The sequence below is a fragment of the Telopea speciosissima genome, chromosome 8 (assembly GCF_018873765.1).
Source record: "Telopea speciosissima isolate NSW1024214 ecotype Mountain lineage chromosome 8, Tspe_v1, whole genome shotgun sequence".
NCBI classification, from domain to species: Eukaryota; Viridiplantae; Streptophyta; class Magnoliopsida; order Proteales; family Proteaceae; genus Telopea; species Telopea speciosissima.
In genome coordinates this window covers 20,904,260-20,921,917 of record NC_057923.1, presented here as the reverse complement: position 1 = coordinate 20,921,917, position 17,658 = coordinate 20,904,260, and the positions used below count along the sequence as shown (strand labels likewise).

Below are 17,658 nucleotides of genomic sequence, written 5' to 3'. Positions count from 1 at the left end.
ATAGATTTGAAGAGTCGACGTGTCAGTTAACAACTGGTCAATATCCCTAAGAGGTTATGACTTGTATTCTTATTTTTCAGTTTCCTTATTTGTTATATACTGAATTTCCTTAATTACCCTTAAATTTAGCAGTAAATTTCTAAAATTCGCGTCACGTTTGAGGGGGAGTAGGAGTCCAAGTCGAAGAGAAAATGGACAACTACCGCCTCTCCGTTTGATAACGAAAGTGCAAAAATAAAAATCTTACGTTTCAAGAAGTCTCTGGTTATGAGGGTTTTATTAAGGAAACCAGATCGGAGTTGAAAACCCTAGATCGATGTAAAGCAATTTCATCTGTTCAAATTCATTTTCAATCTCCATTAGGTTGGAATCGAGAAATTTAGTGTGCTGTGTCTGCGTTTTTTTTTTTTAATATTGAAATTGTGATGAAGTTTTGAGGTTTTTGATAAAGTTCGAATTTTTAGGGGGTTTGGATTTGAGATTCAAGGTTAGGTTGGTTGAAGAGTTGATGGCGGCCGAAGGTGAGGAGGAAGTTGATTATGAGAGTGATCCAGAGGAGGCGTTGTTGCCCTTGACGATGCGGAGGAGGGAAGCGAGTGATGATGAAGAAGGAGATGAAGAGGAGATAGAGAAGTCTCCCAGGAATGATCCGAGGTCTGTGATCGGTTCGGATGGTGAATCGGAGGGTGAAGGTGGAGCACCTGGATATGATGATGAAGAATCTGAGATAGAAGAAGAGGAAGAGGAGGAGGAGGAAGAAGAAGTTGAAGAAGTGGACGAGGGAGAAAGGGAGTTTGAGGAGAGAGTAAGTGAGGGGAGAGCTGATGTTGATGCCGGTGAAGTCGAGGTTCAGGTTGCAGCGCCGGGTTCTGGTGGAGACGGCGGGCAATCAAGCGGAGAACCAAACGAATTTCAAAGTGAGAATCAAAATCAGGCGGAAGATGAGAGGAAGGAGAACGAGCCATTTGCTGTGCCGACTGCTGGTGCTTTTTACATGCATGATGACCGGTTCAGAGACAGTGGTAGTGGTCGACACAGGTACTGATTTTGATGCTTTGGTATTTCTTTTTGTTTACAAAGGTAATTCTTTATTAGTTTCAAGGATGACATGCCATAATTTCAAGGCAAACACTAATCTTTCACACTCATTTTCAGCAACACCATTCGTTTTAAAGAAAAGAACATGAAATAAAGAGGGATGGAAATTTCATATCCTATTTAGTGCTTAACATGCCACTCGCTTTGGCTTCCGTTTAGTTGCATACCGAACTTCAATTTCTTGGCGTTTTTTCACCTGAATTGAAAGATATTTCCAAAATCTAAGATGATGATGATGGTGAATAAATGTTTGTGATCATAGTAAGGCGGCTTCTTGATTCGATGCATGTGTTTGCCTGTATTATTGAGATTCTGTACACAGTTTTTTAGTTTTCAAGTTGCATGCTTTTAAAAGTTTAACTGGCCTTTGGCTCTTTTTAAACATCAACTGATTTTCTCACAGCTGAATCACTGTACTTCTCTAGCTTCTCAGGTATTTGGTAATCTGTTTTAATGAACTGAAAGCTATTATGCATTCTTCACATGGAAGCACTTAATTATCTTGATTGTTAAAGCGACTGGTGAGTGTAGTAATGACTACTACTACTACCTTTATCTTCCTTGAGACCCTGTTTTTTGGTTTAAATACAGCTTTCTGAGACCCTGAGAGGGAACCTTATACCTTAAGAAATGTAAGGGCGTGGCAAAATTTTTGCCTGGAAGAATGTGCCACTCTAACCTTCCTGCTCCTCTGTCTAGGATAAATCCACTTGGCAACTTTAGAAAATGCCGGCGCTACCTGATATGCAGAAATCCTGGAAAACTGAACACCGATAATTACGAATATGGAAAATATGAACACATGCAAGGCTAATATCATACGCCATAGTATCATTGTCATTAATATTTGTTACTATGCGGGGCATTTTCTACTCACATGGTTAAGAACTGAGTTTTCGGTGAGCAACCGATCCCTCTTGAAATAATATGCCCCTCAATGACCTTTTTACCTTGTTATTTTACTTCTAAAACTGGTTTAGTTTTTGTTCAATAACTGAAATTTGGAGGGGAGCCAACATGGTATATATGAGCCAAATTTTGAAGGGGTTAAGGTTATTATCTGTGTGTATGTTGTGCTTAGTTTTTAACATATATTAACACAAATGTAAATTTTGATATTGCTGCTTAATCCACAATTTATGTTACTTCTGCTGTTGGAAATTGGAATGAAGAAAATGGCCATAATTTTAATGTAATTTGTGTAATTAATGCAATTAACAAATGGTCATAATTTGCACCACTGGTATTAGGAAATGTTTTGCCACTTCTCTTCATGTAAGCAGTTTTAGTTGTATCCCACAAGTATTTGGCATTTAATGCATTTGAGAGCAAGGAATACGGAGCATCTAAAGCATTTGAAGGGGAGAGTGAAAGGGAAATTTAGTAGTTCCTCACTGTATATAGTAACCCCCACATTGGTGAGCATAAAAATTTCAATCAGTAAAATACTCTTTGTTGACTTTGTTTTGCTATTTTTGTATTATTATGTTATAAAGGGTAGCTGTAATGTAGTTCTAGAATGAATATAATCTAACTAGAAACCAAACCAGAAACTGTTCTTCAAAGGATGAATTACTCTAGGGTTTAAAACTAGGGAAAAAGCTAAAATTAGGTTTAGGGTTTAATGGGGATTAAGGTTTGAGGTTAGGGTTAAGGTTAGGTATTAAGTTTGATTATTCCAGTGATGATTTAACTGAAAAAAATACAAACCAGTGACTGTTTCACAGAATTGGCAGCAAGGTTTTAAGAATTGGAGAAAACTAGTGTTAGGGCATGTAATGGGGGAAGGTTGGTTGAAGGGGTTTGATTGATCAGAGTCTAACCAGATGTGGATCGAATGTCTGATCTGGTGAGAGGGAGACTCAATCAGAATATGGGCCTGTTTCTATGGCTAGTTAGGGCTGGGTGTAGTTAGGGTTTGGACATTAAAGAAAAGGGAAATTTCAGATTTGGGGTTAATGGCTGGACAGGATTACACTAGCCTTGGATCGAGTTCCCCAGAGGAGCAGTAGAGCACTCGGTCCAAGTATGGAGCAGTTCTCACGGCTGGGTTTGGCCGTTAGGGTTGTAGGTGGTCTAGAAGAGAAGGAGAGAATGCTTAGGGTTTGGGATCAGATTCAAACTTATATTTTTGATGAAGAACAACCTTGAACAGAATTTTGTTGATGTTGAATGATACTTGAACCAGAACTTGAATGTAGAACTGTAATGGAGAAGATAGAAGTAACCAAATGAACCACCCGGGCTTCCCACCACAAGGTGTCAATTGGTTCAAACACCGATTCCGTCAACCTTGTTCAAACACTAGACCAAATCTTTGGCAATGAAGAACAAGTTGCAGAGCAGCAGCTTTGAGAGATTATTTTTCAAATTGTGAGGTCAAGAGGAGCCCCACGATTCACTTTATTTAAAGGGCCAAAAGGCTAATATCCTATTCAGCCTAGAAGTGAGAAACCCCCCCTAACCGACTATTACATGATTATATCAACACCTCCTCTCTCCTAAACCGTGGAGAGGAGTTGGGACAATTAAGTTGTCACATGAATTCTAAAACAAAGAAACTAAAATCTATATTTATTTCATTTAAATTGAACCACTGGTTCAACCAGTTTTGGACCAATTCAATTTAAAACACAGATTACATCAAAATAAAACTTAGTATAGAATCTTCTAACTACTTACAACTCTAACAGCTACTTGGACTTCTTCTTCTTCTTATGAATGTAAGTCTTCAGAACTGCATCTGCTCTACCCGGTTTGAAAATGTTCGTCTCAGACGAATAGGTGAATGACATGTACCACTCATATAATTCATGGTCGAGCCTCTTGAAGTTGTTGGCATGAAACTTATTGGGATCAGGTTCAAACTTATTTTTTTGATGAAGAACAACCTTGAACAGAATTTTGTTGATGTTGAATGATGCTTGAACCAGAACTTGAATGTAGAACAGTAATGGAGAAGAATGAAGTAATCAAACGAACCACCCGGGCTTCCCACCGCAAGGTGTCAATCGGATCAAACACCGATTCTGTCAGCCTTGATCAAACACAAGACCAAATCTGCAGCAATGAAGAACAAGTTGCAGAGCAGCAGCTTTGAGAGATTATTTTTCAATTTGTGATGTCAAGAGGAGCTCCACGATTATTACGTATCCCCAAAAAATGCTAGTTATTCGTGGAACAATACCAGTAGTTTTATTTAATACACAAGTCCTAATCTGTGATCCAAACAACAAACAAACATTTTGGTTAGACAAAGGGGAAATAACTGATTATTTTACTAGGTTTGGGAAAACTGCTACTTGAACCAGGAGCGATGGGTTAGGAAGGAAGATGCGGGACAAACATTTTCTGTTTAGGCCAATGAGAAATAACTGACTATTTTACTAGGTTTGGGGCCATAGATGGAAGATCTTGTGAATAATCTAGTGATGTAAGCATCCAAATCAATCTTATATCCTTTGGAGAACTCTGTGATGCAGAATTTTAGCCATGCTGGCAGAAAAAAAGATGAAAACTGTGTTTGTAACATTACAGCTGTCACAGCCACTATGACAGCTAATTTGGCAGTGTCACAGCCACCCTGACAGCCTGTGGTTACTGTTTACATTTACTATTCATGTCCTTTTCTTATTTTTATTGTTATTTCGTTTATTTTATGTTGCTTTTGGTGAGGCTGGAATAGTTACTATAAATTGCAGTCCTGATTTGTTTCTATTTTCCAGTCTCTTAATCAGTTCAGGAACCTCCAAACACAGCTTGTGCATGGGAGTCATTTTCCTTTTCTGTTTTGGTTTTTCTCTTTACTTTTCAGAGTCTGATACTGTCCAGCACAAGTCTATATAAGAATGTAAAGGGCTACAGCCCTATGGAATGATTTGGATGAATGAAAGAAGGCTTTATGCTGTTTAAGTCTATGGATTTCAGACTTACTCTTTTTGAGATTCAAGAGTGTTACTTCTGTGGATCCAGAAGTGGACTGCTGTGGATTCAGTAGTTGTTTCTGGTAGATTTCAGATTAGAATTTGGTGGGATTCCAGCCCTACAGGTCAGGTGGATTCCAGATCATATCTTTTCTTCTTCCCTATTGCACATCAGGTCAATTTCTGAACTTTCTTCATTCTGTGCATGTTAGTTTCTCTCTTCACTTTAATTCTGTTTTGCTCTTTTGAAATCTATATTACTATTTAGATTTTTGCCCTGATAATCTTCAGTTTCTATTTCTCAGTTTCTCCATCAGTCTATTAAATCTGGGTTTCTAAATCCCTATTCAACTATATTTTCTAAATTTCCAAGTTTCTAAATCTGAGTTACTAATCTGGTTCCTGGTTTTTATTTTATCTGGGTTTTGTTAATGCTAACAGTGGGATTCTTCCATTTCTCTAAGTCTAGTCATTAGATTACTATTCAACTTTGATGGTTTGTTCTCCTTTACAAATAGACTATTTTACCAAGGTTTTAGCCAGATCAGATCTGTCTTTAATGAATTATTATTGAGTTTGTCTCTTTCTGGTTTGGTTCCTACCTTTCTGCCATTCTAGTTTACATGAGGTTTTCTAAACCCTAGTCTTTAGATGGCTCAGAATTCCCCATTACTCAGATTCTATAAGAAAGTTGGCCTGCCAACTCCAGTATGAGTATCTGAGTATTGCTGTTGATGGAACACCCACAGAATGAGGGCAAAAGTAGTGTCGAATGTATTACTTGAAAGTGTGAAAGCTGAATGAATCAATGGAAATGAAGAAAACAACAACAACAACTCAGCCTTATCTCAACTAAATGGGGTCGGCTACATGGACCTTTGCTCTCCAATCGGCTCTATTCGAGGTCATACTTGATACAAGGCCTATGCTATGCATGTCTTTCCTCACCACTTCTCCTAAGGTCATTTTATGAATGCCCTTGGTTCTTTTAGTTCCTTCAATCTGAATCAAATCACTCCTCCATAGTGGAGCAGTCAAAGGCCTCCGTTGAACATGGTCATGCCACCTCAAATGACTTTTTTTTGTAGCTTATCATGTATCGAAGCTACTACCAAACCAGCTCTAATATGATCATTCCTTACTTTATCCTGCCTAGTTTTGCCACTCATCCATCTCAAAATCCCCATCTCTGCAACACTGAGTTTATCTATATGATGCTTCTTAACTGTCCAACATCTTACACTATACATCATAGTCGGTCGTTTGATTGTCTTATAAAACTTTCCTTCAAGTTATAGAGGAATACACCGATCACCACAATACTCTAGACTCACCTCTCCACTTCAACCCTCAATGGAAATGAAGAGGGAGAACTGCAAATAACCCTTAACGTTAATGTACCCTGCAACGACAAGCCTTGGTTGTCATAAAGGCTGAACAGAAGTAAAACTTTCTATAATTTTAAATGAATTCATTAACGTGAACGAACTCTTGTATGAACTGTATATCAATTACTCTATAAATAAATTATTAGAGCACTCTTGTATTTTATTAGAAGGATAATGATTAATTTTATTAGGGAAATTAGGAAAAAGTTAGAAATAGTGCATAATTCCATAGAGGCTATCAGATGCTAAAATGCGCAAACGATAGTAATTCTTTTGGGGGTGGGGGTTCCGGTGCATAGACCAAATGTTACCATGCGAGCAAAAGTTCCTAGATTCACGGAGATATAGAGTAACATATACGTTATCATGCTTGAATGCCATCATTTGAGTCTCCAATAATTATTCTAATAATTATTTGCCCGATCTGACCTATGGATGAATATGCAAGCATGGGGGGGGGGGGGGTTGGCTCTTGTCACTTCGATGGAGATTCAACCCAATGTAATTCCTTTAGCTACAAGCAAATATTACTAGAAGTGAAACCGAAGTAAAATTGAATAAAAATGATGGAAATTTTTATAATAATCACCTAGAATAATTTTGTGTAACTAACTCAGAAACATACTAAATACAGAAACAATTTTACTTCAATTTTCAACCAATATATTACTAAGTTTTTTTGTCTCCTCCTTTCTCTATTTGTGGGCACCACATGTTCTCTTACACTTTGGACCAATTCTACTTCCATCCGATCACCCAATTGAAATCTTTTATAATTTATTTTCATTTCATTTCACTTCAATTTATCACTGAAATTTTAATCTACTTTGCTTCACTTCTAACCAAACAGGTCCCTAACTGTTGGTTTTCTATGTAAAATGCTTCTTTAGCTAAGAGGAGGATATGCATAATCTTTCATCTTATTTTTTATACTGCATTCAGGCGCACTCCTGGTGGGCGGAAGTTGTGGGAATCAAAAGATGACCGGAAGTGGGGGCATGATAAGTTTGAAGAGATGAATTTACAGGAAATACACTATGAAGGGGTTAGTATTTTCATTTACTGTCTGTATGATGACTGGTGTCTATTTTCATTTATTCTTTTGCTTATCAGAAAGTTCAGCATCTGGACATAAATTAGCCAATTTTCTCAGGGTCTTGCACAAAGTTTCAACACTTTCGATTGACTTCTCTAATTTTTTTTGGTCACATTTTTTACCAGTATCAAATTGATTTTATTAATGTTTCCAAACCTTGAATTCAACTTATGGCTAGTTTCTTGGAGTTTGGTGGTTATTATTGATGGTAATTATTGTCATCTGTTTTGTATGTGTAGGAGAGGAGGAAATCTAAAAGTCATTATAGAGGTCCTGGGAAGAACCGAGGTACGGACCATGGGAATGCAAGAGGAACTAGGTCTAGAGGTTACAGCAACAGTAACAATCAAAACCATTCTTCTAAGTCGGTGAGAGGAAGAGGGCCCAGAAGGTATGAACCTCCTGCAAAGTACAACAGTGAGCCTCCAACAAATCAAAACAAACAGTGAGTTTAAAAGATCCTTAGCCTTTGTTAGTTCTCCCCCCCCCCTTCCGGGCGGCCCTCCCCTCTTTCTTCCCAAATTATGTTCCTCTATTTTTTAAATCAAGTTTTGACATTCTTTATTTGTTCAGATCTGGGAAGGTTATTGAGACAGCTTCAAATGCTAGTTCAGGGAGGGTACACACAAGCACTAAAAATTTACAATCAGATCGAGTTCCTCCCAGGAAAAATGCTTTCGCATCAAGTTTGAATTCTGCTTCTCCTCCATTTTATCCATCTGGCTCGTCCAATCAAGATATCCCTATGCCACAGAAGAGGGATGTACAATCTGGAAATGGCAATAGGAATCTTTCACCTTCTGGAATGGAGGATAACTATTCTAGACCCCATTCCAATTCATACCGAGGAAAAAACGTGGGCAATCCTATTGGCTTGGACAGGCTCTATGTTGGTGAGTCTATTCGTCCAGTTTCTGGGAAGCAATTAACTAATCTGCAGCTGCAGGCTTCTGGAACCTCACCCATTATTACAACTCAGTCGCCTCAGTCCAGGGCCCAGGGAAGGGGTTTAGCTATGCCAGGACAGCTTAGTTATCAGCCAACTTCACCTCTTAACCAAGTTAATAGAGTTACTGCAGAGGCACTACCCTCTTTTTTTAAGCCAAGGCCTGTTCAAATTCCATCGCAACCTTTGCGAGCTTCTACTCAGCATTTGGGTCAGCGTCCAGGTACTGGATCTCAAGCCTCTTCTCCACCTATAGCTCCATCAAGAAATTCTCCTGAACCTGGAGAATCAGAATCTCCTCCAAGCTCAAGTAAGTCCAAGACTGCTTTGGTTGGAAAAGGGAAAGGCAACATTCAAGGCAGCGGAAGGGGTTCTTTTCTGTACAATGGGACTCAGGTTATTGGAGCCACTGGGTCGATGGGCGTTGCTCATGGTGATCAAAACTTTCCTGCCACTCCAGCACTTTTGCCTGGTAAAGCTTCCATATTATTTAGTTTTCTGTATCCAACATTGGTATAGTGGGCGAGCCTTGGTGCAATGGTTAGGTTGCAGTATAGCAACCTGTTGGTTGCGGGTTCAAAACTTGGAAACAGCCTCTTTTGCGAGGCAGGGGCAAGGCTGTGTACATTTGCCCCTCCCAGACCCTGCTGTAGTGGAAGCCTTGTGCACTGGATGCTCTTTTTTTTTTTTAATCCAACATTGGTAATCGCTTTTACGCCCAGTGGGTGCACCTGTTCAACGGTCCTGCATAAATATAAGCAGCAAATACAATTTTGATCTTTTTATAGGTTTATTTCTAGTCTGCATCATAAGTTGACCAACTGTTGATTGGATCTACAGTTATGCAATTTGGAGGACAGCATCCTGGTGGTCTTGGAGTTCCTGCTGTCGGTATGGCACTTCCTGGATATGTTGCACAGCCACAACTTGGTTTTGGAAATTCTGAGATGACATGGTATGTTTCTCTCTCCCCCCCCCCCCCTGGTCCACCCCTCAGGTTTTCCTGTGATTGTTTGATGCTAGAAGAAGAAGATCAGCTTGGTTTAGGTTAATGTATTCTTGTTTCTAATCAGAAAGAAGAAAAAATTGGGTTAGAATAATATCTTTTTGTTGCTGATCTATTTTATGTCTACGGATCACTTATTATTTTTGCCCCTGTGGGCTAAGACTCTATTTTTTAGGGTTTAATTTGATAGCATGTTCATCTTTTGAAGTGATTGATTTCTATCTCCTTTTGTGTAGGGTACCAGTCTTGGCGGGTGCTGCAGCAGGGGCTTTGGGGGCTACATATTATGCTGTCGATGGTGGTTATTATGCTCGTCAATCAGGGCAGACATCTTCCATGGGTTCATCTGGGTTAGTAGCATAACACTTATACTTTCAACCAGCTTTCAAAATTCCGTTTTCTTGTATTTTTCAACTTTGCAGGATTTTGCCTATGAAAAATTGATGACAGATGTTGACATGGTCACATGGCCTTGTTTGTTTTCTATAAACCTGTATACTAATAGCTCTTGCAAATCCAATGATGGTCAAGTTTTGTATGGCGAAAAATAAAATGTGTTGGAGTTTGTTAAAACTCATTTTCTATTAGATTTGTGGTTTCAGTAGTTGTTAGTTGATTACATTGTGCATGTTTAAGAAAATTTATTGAAAAAGCTGTCAATATAAGTGTCAATGAATATAGAACTCTGCATGGTGTTTGTACTGGGTTCTTGAGAGAGCCTCCCTAGATTTATTCTTGGTTACATAATACTTTTCCAGATATGGTCCTAGTATTTAACCATCCCTCGTCTATATGGTATTATTTTCTTTTAGTTTTCTCCGTTTGAGTTTTTCTCTTCTTCTACCCCCTCCCTTTTCTTTGTTAACTTGGAATTATCAGTCTCAGTTTATTGTTCTATTTTTAAATTTTGAAGTATCCTTATTGTTTAATTCTTGTGCAGCAAAGAAACAAGTTCAAACAAACCTAATAATGTGTGGAAGTCTCCCCCAAAACCTGGTAAAGCATTTGAACATCGATTTACCTTGCTTTTGATGGATCCATAGGTTGTTTTGAAGCTGCCCTTTCTTTTTGGCATCTTTTTTTTTTTTAATAATTTAAACTAATTTGTCTTTCTTGCAGAGCTTGTAAATGATGAATTTGGGCAACGTCAAAACAAGCCTCGTAGGTAAGTTGAACTTCTTTACCTGTTAGGTGACCCAAGGTGTTGGATGGGCAAATAAAAGACCCTTGCAGTAAATGATTATATGTAATATAGCAATGATAATTTTATATAATATGCTTATATGCAATATTGAAGTCATATCAATGCAATGATCTTCCTTTTTCTGCTGTTCTTATTTCCATTTTTTAAACTTTATTCATTTTGGCTACTACATGTCTGCTTCTAAACGATATTATTGCACTCTGCAGATATTCAGAGATGAACTTTGGCCAGTGAAGTACATAGATAAGATTCGAGTGTATTTGAATAAGCACCTAAGGTCAGCTATTGGTGCTCTTTTTCAGTATCATTAGTTGCATTAACTTGGCAAATTTGAGTTGAATTCTAATATTTGGTGTTTCAGGCCTTCTCCTAGTCCTTTGTGATCTCCATCTTTTGTTTTGGAGCACTTTGGGGAGTAACATGTCCGAAGATATGCTAGGTAGGTAATGTGTTTTCAGCTTCTCTAGATTATATCCTACTTACGTCTCCGCTAAAATAATTTATTAATTGGATCCAAATGTTTTTTTGGAGGGGGGGGGGTGAAGAAGTATTATTGCTACTTTGTGACCTTGGCTAGGCGGGCTCATGCAGTAGTCCAGGATACTATAATGGAGATGCTCTCTATTTGAATAATTTTTAATAAATTGTCAACTGTCTGGAAACTATAGTTGTCTGAATTACATTTGTTTAGATGTTTGCAAAATTAAATTTTTTTTATTGGTTCAAAAATTTCTTGATGAAAGAAAAAGAAAAGGGAGTTTAGGCTTGGAATTGAGAGGTGAAAGTTGTTTCATCGTCTTGCTTCACATTGTGTACACCTTGGGGACTAGAGCATATTTGGTAGTCTTGACTTTTGTGACTGGATTTATAATTTTTGCGTATATGATAGAGTGATGCTTTGGCCTGATAGGTGGTTTCAGGACAGTGATGGTGGATATTGGTGGAAAAGTTTCAGTTTTTACAAAATTGCATCCGTGTTAATGAGCTTAAGAATTATTTTGGAGGTTACTTGTCTGTTAACCCGTTTTCTGGAAGTGTACTAGTGTCAGTCTGATGTTTGGATAATGTGGTTCACTCGAAAGAAGAGAGGAATGATGCGGTTGAATTTTTGATTGAGGGTTCTACATTAGAATTACTGGGATCGAGTCATTGTGGGTTTTATTTTGCTTCCTCCCAAGTACCCATGACCTACCATTTTTATTGCTTTTGATAAACCACGGATGAGTGGGCAAGGGGAAATGTATAACTGTTCAACCTCATACATCAGTCCTATGGCTACTTAGAAGGATAAGCTAACTATCAACATTTAATAGAGATTTGAAACACTATAAGACCGCATACGTTATGACCCTCCCCAGACCTCGCAGTGACATGAATCTCATGCACTGGGTACATCCTTTTTAGTGATTTGAAGCACTATCTCTAAACATCTGCTTTTAGCATCCCTTATAGTGCAAAAGACCTACTTCTCCATAATTCTCTCTTTATGCAGTTATTAACAAACGCCTGCTCATGCTGCGGTTGATTTCAGAAGAGCATTGCGGCTTGACAGGTGGCAGTTCCTTGTTCAAAGTGCGGTATGATATGTAACAAAAATCTCAAGTTTTTTCATGAGCATATTGTGTAGGGTTATCACATTCCTCAATGGTTCCGCTGATTTTGTCCAGGTTCTGTGGCTTGCTGGTTTTTTTTTTGTCTGTGAAGCTTGTGAGAAATAGTAGCGGGCTTCTTCAAAAATGATAATAGAAGGGAAAAACTGAAAGAAGATAATAAAAAGAAGAAGAAAAAAAAAGAATTGCAGTTATTGCTTAGTGAAGTAATTGTTAGATTGCTCCATCTATGTCTTGATGATATTTGTTGATCTATGCATATTAATTATGGTTGGCTATTTGGTTATATTTCTCTACTTTTTTTTTCTTCCCGTTTATTATAGTTGACCCTCTCCTCTTCCAAGGGACTGGTAAATTGCATATTTTTTATTTACTTGGCGTTAGAAAATGTTCTGTGATTTCTTTTTGGGGACTTGGAAAGCAGCTGATAGATTTCTGACTGAACTTGAGCACAATACCTGAACGTTCAAATTAATGGTTGCAGTTAATTTTTTTTCCTGTGGGAAGAAATTTTTTATAAAATTAAAGAGAACAAGAAAAATTACAAGTAGTAGCAGTGCTGTCTACAAAGTTAGCTGAGAGTTTTAGACATCGAGCAAACTTAGCAAAAACACGAGACATATAAACATGAACGCAAGGGACCTTCTTTACCACCACTGTTTTAAAAAAGTTAAGCAAAAGAGACCAAAGTCGCAGTGTTAAAGTTATGAAGTAAGCCGTGATGTCATTTGATCCAAGTCCGTCCAAACTTCTTGATACTAGACTTCCTTGGCAGCTGCATCTTTGACAGCTTTTTCGATTGTTTTTCCTTCTGCTTCAGTTGCTGAATCTGACAAACTATGATTATATATTGATCAGAAGATCCTTTCAATTGTTTAGAATCCCTTGAATGAATATAGATCTTGTTTTATCATATTGAATATTTCACAATACATTAACATTCTGTACTTTATTAAATAATCTATTCTTGTTTACCAACCACACATTGTCTAACTACCTTCAATTCTCTTTGGATACTTTTCTCAAAAAATCCGATTCATGTGGGTTCTTCGCCAACTAATGAAGAGATCTTGATGGAATTTTCACATGAAATTGAGCATAATTTTTCCAAGAAATACCCCACTTCTTTCTCGAGAAAAGAAAAGACAGAAATACAGTCGTTATCCCAAAAAACACAGAAGATAGGATGTACAACCTGATTCTTAAGTAATCTGTAAAAAACTGCCGTCGGAAATTCATGGTTGTAGTTATGTTTGTGATTTTTTGTGCTTTATACGATTTGATATACAAAGCTGATTGTATTTAATTTAATTGGCAAAAGTTTAAGTGGTCCAGTAGTTTATGCTTTTGGATGTTTGTTCGTGGTAGAGGATAACCAGTAATCTAAGGCGTCTCACTGTTTTCCAAGTTTATAATGAATGTAAAATTTTTATGGGCAACAGGTCGTTTTGTGCCTGCACCAGAGCGAGGGCTAATGAGAGCAAATGCACAGGGGGATTTGCCTGAATGGGATATTTTACTTTATTGGGGGGTTTGATTGGTAATTTCATGTGGTCCTGTCTCTTGGTGCTGGAACCACACGACCGGTTAATGTTGTTCTCACCATTTCATTCTATAGTTTAAATGATTGGCAGTAAAATAATGTTTGAATAAGTTATCAGGATTTGTACTCACTTTTTTTATGCTCAGAGAATGTAAAATCCAATGTACACATGTATGTATGCTAACAATTGCGTCTCTTAAGAATACACAATGTGACGACAAATAATTATCACCTCCAATTCGCTGCTTGCTCCAATTTCCTCCAATTCCTCACATAAGATCGAAAATGACCAACCTACTCCACATTGGGCTGTGTGTTCAGGTAGGGGTTAGGGTGATCATTTCCACTCGTTGTGAGGAATTGGAGGAATTGGAGCGGCAGCAAATTGGAGGGGATAACGATCACATCGACTATATAAATAGAATGTCAAATTCTGACTCTAATCGTAAATAACCTTTAAGTTAAAATCTAAGGACAATAGCCTCCCTCCTAAAGAATCATGGAAATTAAGGAGTATAAATCATATAAATATGGATCAGATGGACACACTTCCAACACCCAGGCAGCTTGAAATTGTTGAAGTCTCCTATAAGAAGTTTTAGACATATAGGTCTGAAAGAATCTGGTTGTGGTCAAACCCACAAGAAAGGAGAGTTCTCAGAGATTCACGCTTCCCAAAAGACAACTAAACAAAATTACCCATGCATCTGTGAAGGAGTTCCTTTGATAGTATTAGGTGGGAATTCTCTATGTGACCAAGTAAACAGAGGGCTAATCAATGGGTTATCCTCTAACTAAATGAGGTTATCAGATTACTGCAAAAATTGTGTTGCATGACCACAAAGGTTGGGTTCTTTCCTCCTAGTTTATAAGTAGTAAGGGTGTCAATCAGTTTGATTTTGGCTTCTGATTCGATTCAAGATACAGAATGCTGGGGAAAAAAAATTTGAACCGAACTGAAAATAAGAACACATTTTCAAAACCCAAATGAACTGACTCGGTTCCGTTCAGTTTCATATTCGGTTTAGGTCATCATCCACGAAGACATTTCATCAATAAATAATACAGAATATCGAGTCTCCAAGTACTAATACAAATCATGTTTTTGTTGAACATGTTAACTCAACAGTACTTGAATCAATTAGAAATTGTAAATAGAAAAGTAATAAGAAATACTAAGAAGATCAGGGTTTCTCATGGTTTCTCTACAGAGTACTGGCTAAGAAGTGAGTACGACTAAGAAATCAATTTTGTCCAGTTAGCGTTAGTTGATTTAAAGTGCTTTGTATATACCAAGGTTGCTGATGGCTAATAGTTAACTTGGTATTGATCATCAGCAGAGAAATGAGAGAGCCGAGAAATACTTAATGTGATCAAAACACTATCATGACACAATACAAAGAGGACAAAGTTTTCCTCCACCCATAGAGGACGGTTCATCCACTATCCTAGGGTTTTAGTATGTGCTAAAATATCCTCCCGATACCCATTCCCCCTCACTCCCTCCCCTCCGTGAATGGGATCCTATTCACCGTGGGTGGAGGGAAACACGATCCAACAGAACTGTCTTTTCTATCATATGAGTCAGGGAAGAAAAGAACAACATAAGCAGACCTCTGTTTGCAAAAAGAAAAAAGATTCTTTGAGTGCAAATTTTCCTTTAGTAAACTCTGAGGGTAGAAGTTCAGTTCAGTTTGGTTTTAACTGAACGGTTTCGCACTTGAAATGTAAAGTGAATTAAGAAAAGATTCTTTGTTTCAAAATCAAAATCGAACCGATTCTTCTTTGGTTTGGCTTGATCCAGTTCTAAATGGTTAGTTATTCGATTCCAAATTGACACCCTTAATCAAAAAGGTGCAAAATTTAGTTGAAATCCTCAATTAACAAGAAAGGAATAGAAAGCGAAGAGGTGAACCATATAAAGTCTTCCCAGAAAGTGCCTAGCGCACTTGGTAGCTAGTGGTGCATAAAGGCCCATTGCTATCAGGAGGTCTTGAGTTCAAGTCTCCTGGTTCACATCCTACATCCCTCCCTCCCTATCCGAAAAAAAAAAAAGTCTTCGCAGAAAGTAATTCTATCAGCTATAGAGGGTAGTGTATATATAAATTGTCCATTGATCGGTCACCTAAGAACACAATTTTTTAAGTCTCAATATGTGTTCAAATAGGTGGATTATATTTAAGCTCCCAAGGCATCACCAGTCATCTCCTCATATTTTCTTAGTGATCCAGGAATAGAACCTTAGGATTGAAGTTGCCGCAAAGGGATCAAGGAAGAAGTAGGCTGGGAATGAAGCTTTTTGACATTCCAACTTTAACACAATCATAGTAAGAAACCACAGAAAATTACCAAAGTGATGGGAGCAAAAGGATAGAGGCACTTTAACCTTAGGAAAGAAGGAAGCCCAAACATACAAATAGATAATGGGGCGCATGTTCTCTGTCCGGGAGCATTTCTGGGTGCAGGTTGAACCCAGACACATGGGGCGGGACATGGACAGGTTTGGGTCATCCTGGGGGTGGGCTCATTTCGTCCACCCCCATGTGTCTGGGCGCACCTTACACCCCAGTGGAGAGAATTTTATCCCTAGATAAAGTGACAAAATCAAATAAACACAAATATTTTTTTTTTTTCCGTAGAAAAACTGATGAAAACCAACAAGAAATTATGAATTGTAAAAACGGGAAAAAGAGTTGCCATTGGAACCTCTACAATTTAAGTAAAGTGGAAAGCCATATGAGCTTTATTTTATTTATGAAGTTATAAGTTATTGGTGAATAGGCTTCGTCTTTCCTTCACAAGCTGATTGGTCTCCATCAAAATGCTTTTATTAAAGTTCGCCATATTCAAGATAATGTTTTAAGGGAGAATGTTCTCTCTGCCGCTGTGCTGCGCTCAGGCACATGGGCAGCCTGTGCAGGGGGTAGGGTGGTCATTGCGCCCACCCCCATGTGTTTGAGCGCAGCACAGACAGAGAACAGCACCCCATGTTTTAATCATGTAATTCTTTCTTCTACCATAAAAAAAAAAATAAAAAAATAAAAAACAAATTTGATTATATGGCGATCAAACTTGATATGAGTAAGACCTATGATGGTTTCAAATGGACTTTCCTTCGTCAAGCCTTGTCGACTTATGGTTTCCATTAGGGTTGGATTCAATGAGTGATGTTTTGTGTGATACCCCTGAGATGGCAATCTTATTAAATGGCTCTTATTTACCATATTTTTCTCATCTCGAGGTCTCCGCCAAGATGATCTATTATCATCTTATCTTTATATTCTTTGTGCATTAGCTCTTCTCTTGTCATGTGGATATTACCCTCCATCAAAAGAGAATAATACATGGTATTTACCCTACTCGTGGTTGTGGAGCTCTTACCCACATGGCCTTTGTAGAAGATATTATATTATTTGGCCGGCCGCGGGTCACTTCACAGCATGGTTTTAGTACACGGTATTAGAACGGGTATCGGTAACTCATAAAACCGATACGATATCGATATGGTATCAACCTAGATCGGTTGTATTAGGCAAAATTATCATTAAAATTCTTTAAAAAATGAGTTTTCTGACCATTTTACCCTTTGTCCGTTTCATGCTTATCGATATGATATCAACACGGTATCAGTATTGAACAATACGATACCGATACTTAGAACCATGCTTCACAAGAATGCTGTGAGTTTTAAGTAGTCTTAATTCTTATTACCATCATTCAAGTCAAGCTATTTAGTCTCCAAAACTAGAGCACAATTTAGTCGAAATATTCTTTCTTCAACCAAGAGACTATTATTTGAAAGATTTCATAGCTCCCCCTCTCTTCACCTTGATCGATATTTAGG

The 17,658-nt window shown here is 37.9% G+C and overlaps 1 protein-coding gene across 3 annotated transcripts; it reads left to right on the top strand.

The window, feature by feature from the left end:
* Nucleotides 1-399: 399 nt before the first annotated feature.
* On the top strand, nt 400-12,557 carry LOC122671379 (protein MLN51 homolog). 3 transcript variants are annotated; one of them, XM_043868555.1, is made up of 12 exons: nt 400-1,038; nt 7,352-7,454; nt 7,745-7,950; nt 8,079-8,923; nt 9,292-9,406; nt 9,694-9,807; nt 10,398-10,453; nt 10,577-10,622; nt 10,868-10,938; nt 11,023-11,100; nt 12,154-12,238; nt 12,366-12,557. In XM_043868555.1, the coding sequence occupies exons 1-9, from the start codon at nt 509-511 to the stop codon at nt 10,893-10,895; spliced, it is 2,043 nt and encodes a 680-aa protein (XP_043724490.1). In that variant the 5' UTR covers nt 400-508; the 3' UTR covers nt 10,896-10,938; nt 11,023-11,100; nt 12,154-12,238; nt 12,366-12,557. The 3 variants fall into 3 exon arrangements, with proteins under 3 accessions (XP_043724490.1, XP_043724489.1, XP_043724488.1); XM_043868554.1 differs by having other exon boundaries at nt 12,329-12,557; XM_043868553.1 differs by having other exon boundaries at nt 12,154-12,557.
* The last annotated feature ends 5,101 nt before the right edge of the window (nt 12,558-17,658 follow it).

Bases quoted from the DNA above. Each gene is read 5' to 3' on its own strand.
- LOC122671379 (XM_043868555.1), top strand. From the start codon at position 509: ATGGCGGCCGAAGGTGAGGAGGAAGTTGATTATGAGAGTGATCCAGAG. The intron at 7,951-8,078 runs GTGAGTTTAAAA...TTATTTGTTCAG, and splicing joins CCAACAAATCAAAACAAACA to ATCTGGGAAGGTTATTGAGA. The intron at 10,454-10,576 runs GTAAAGCATTTG...TCTTTCTTGCAG, and splicing joins GAAGTCTCCCCCAAAACCTG to AGCTTGTAAATGATGAATTT.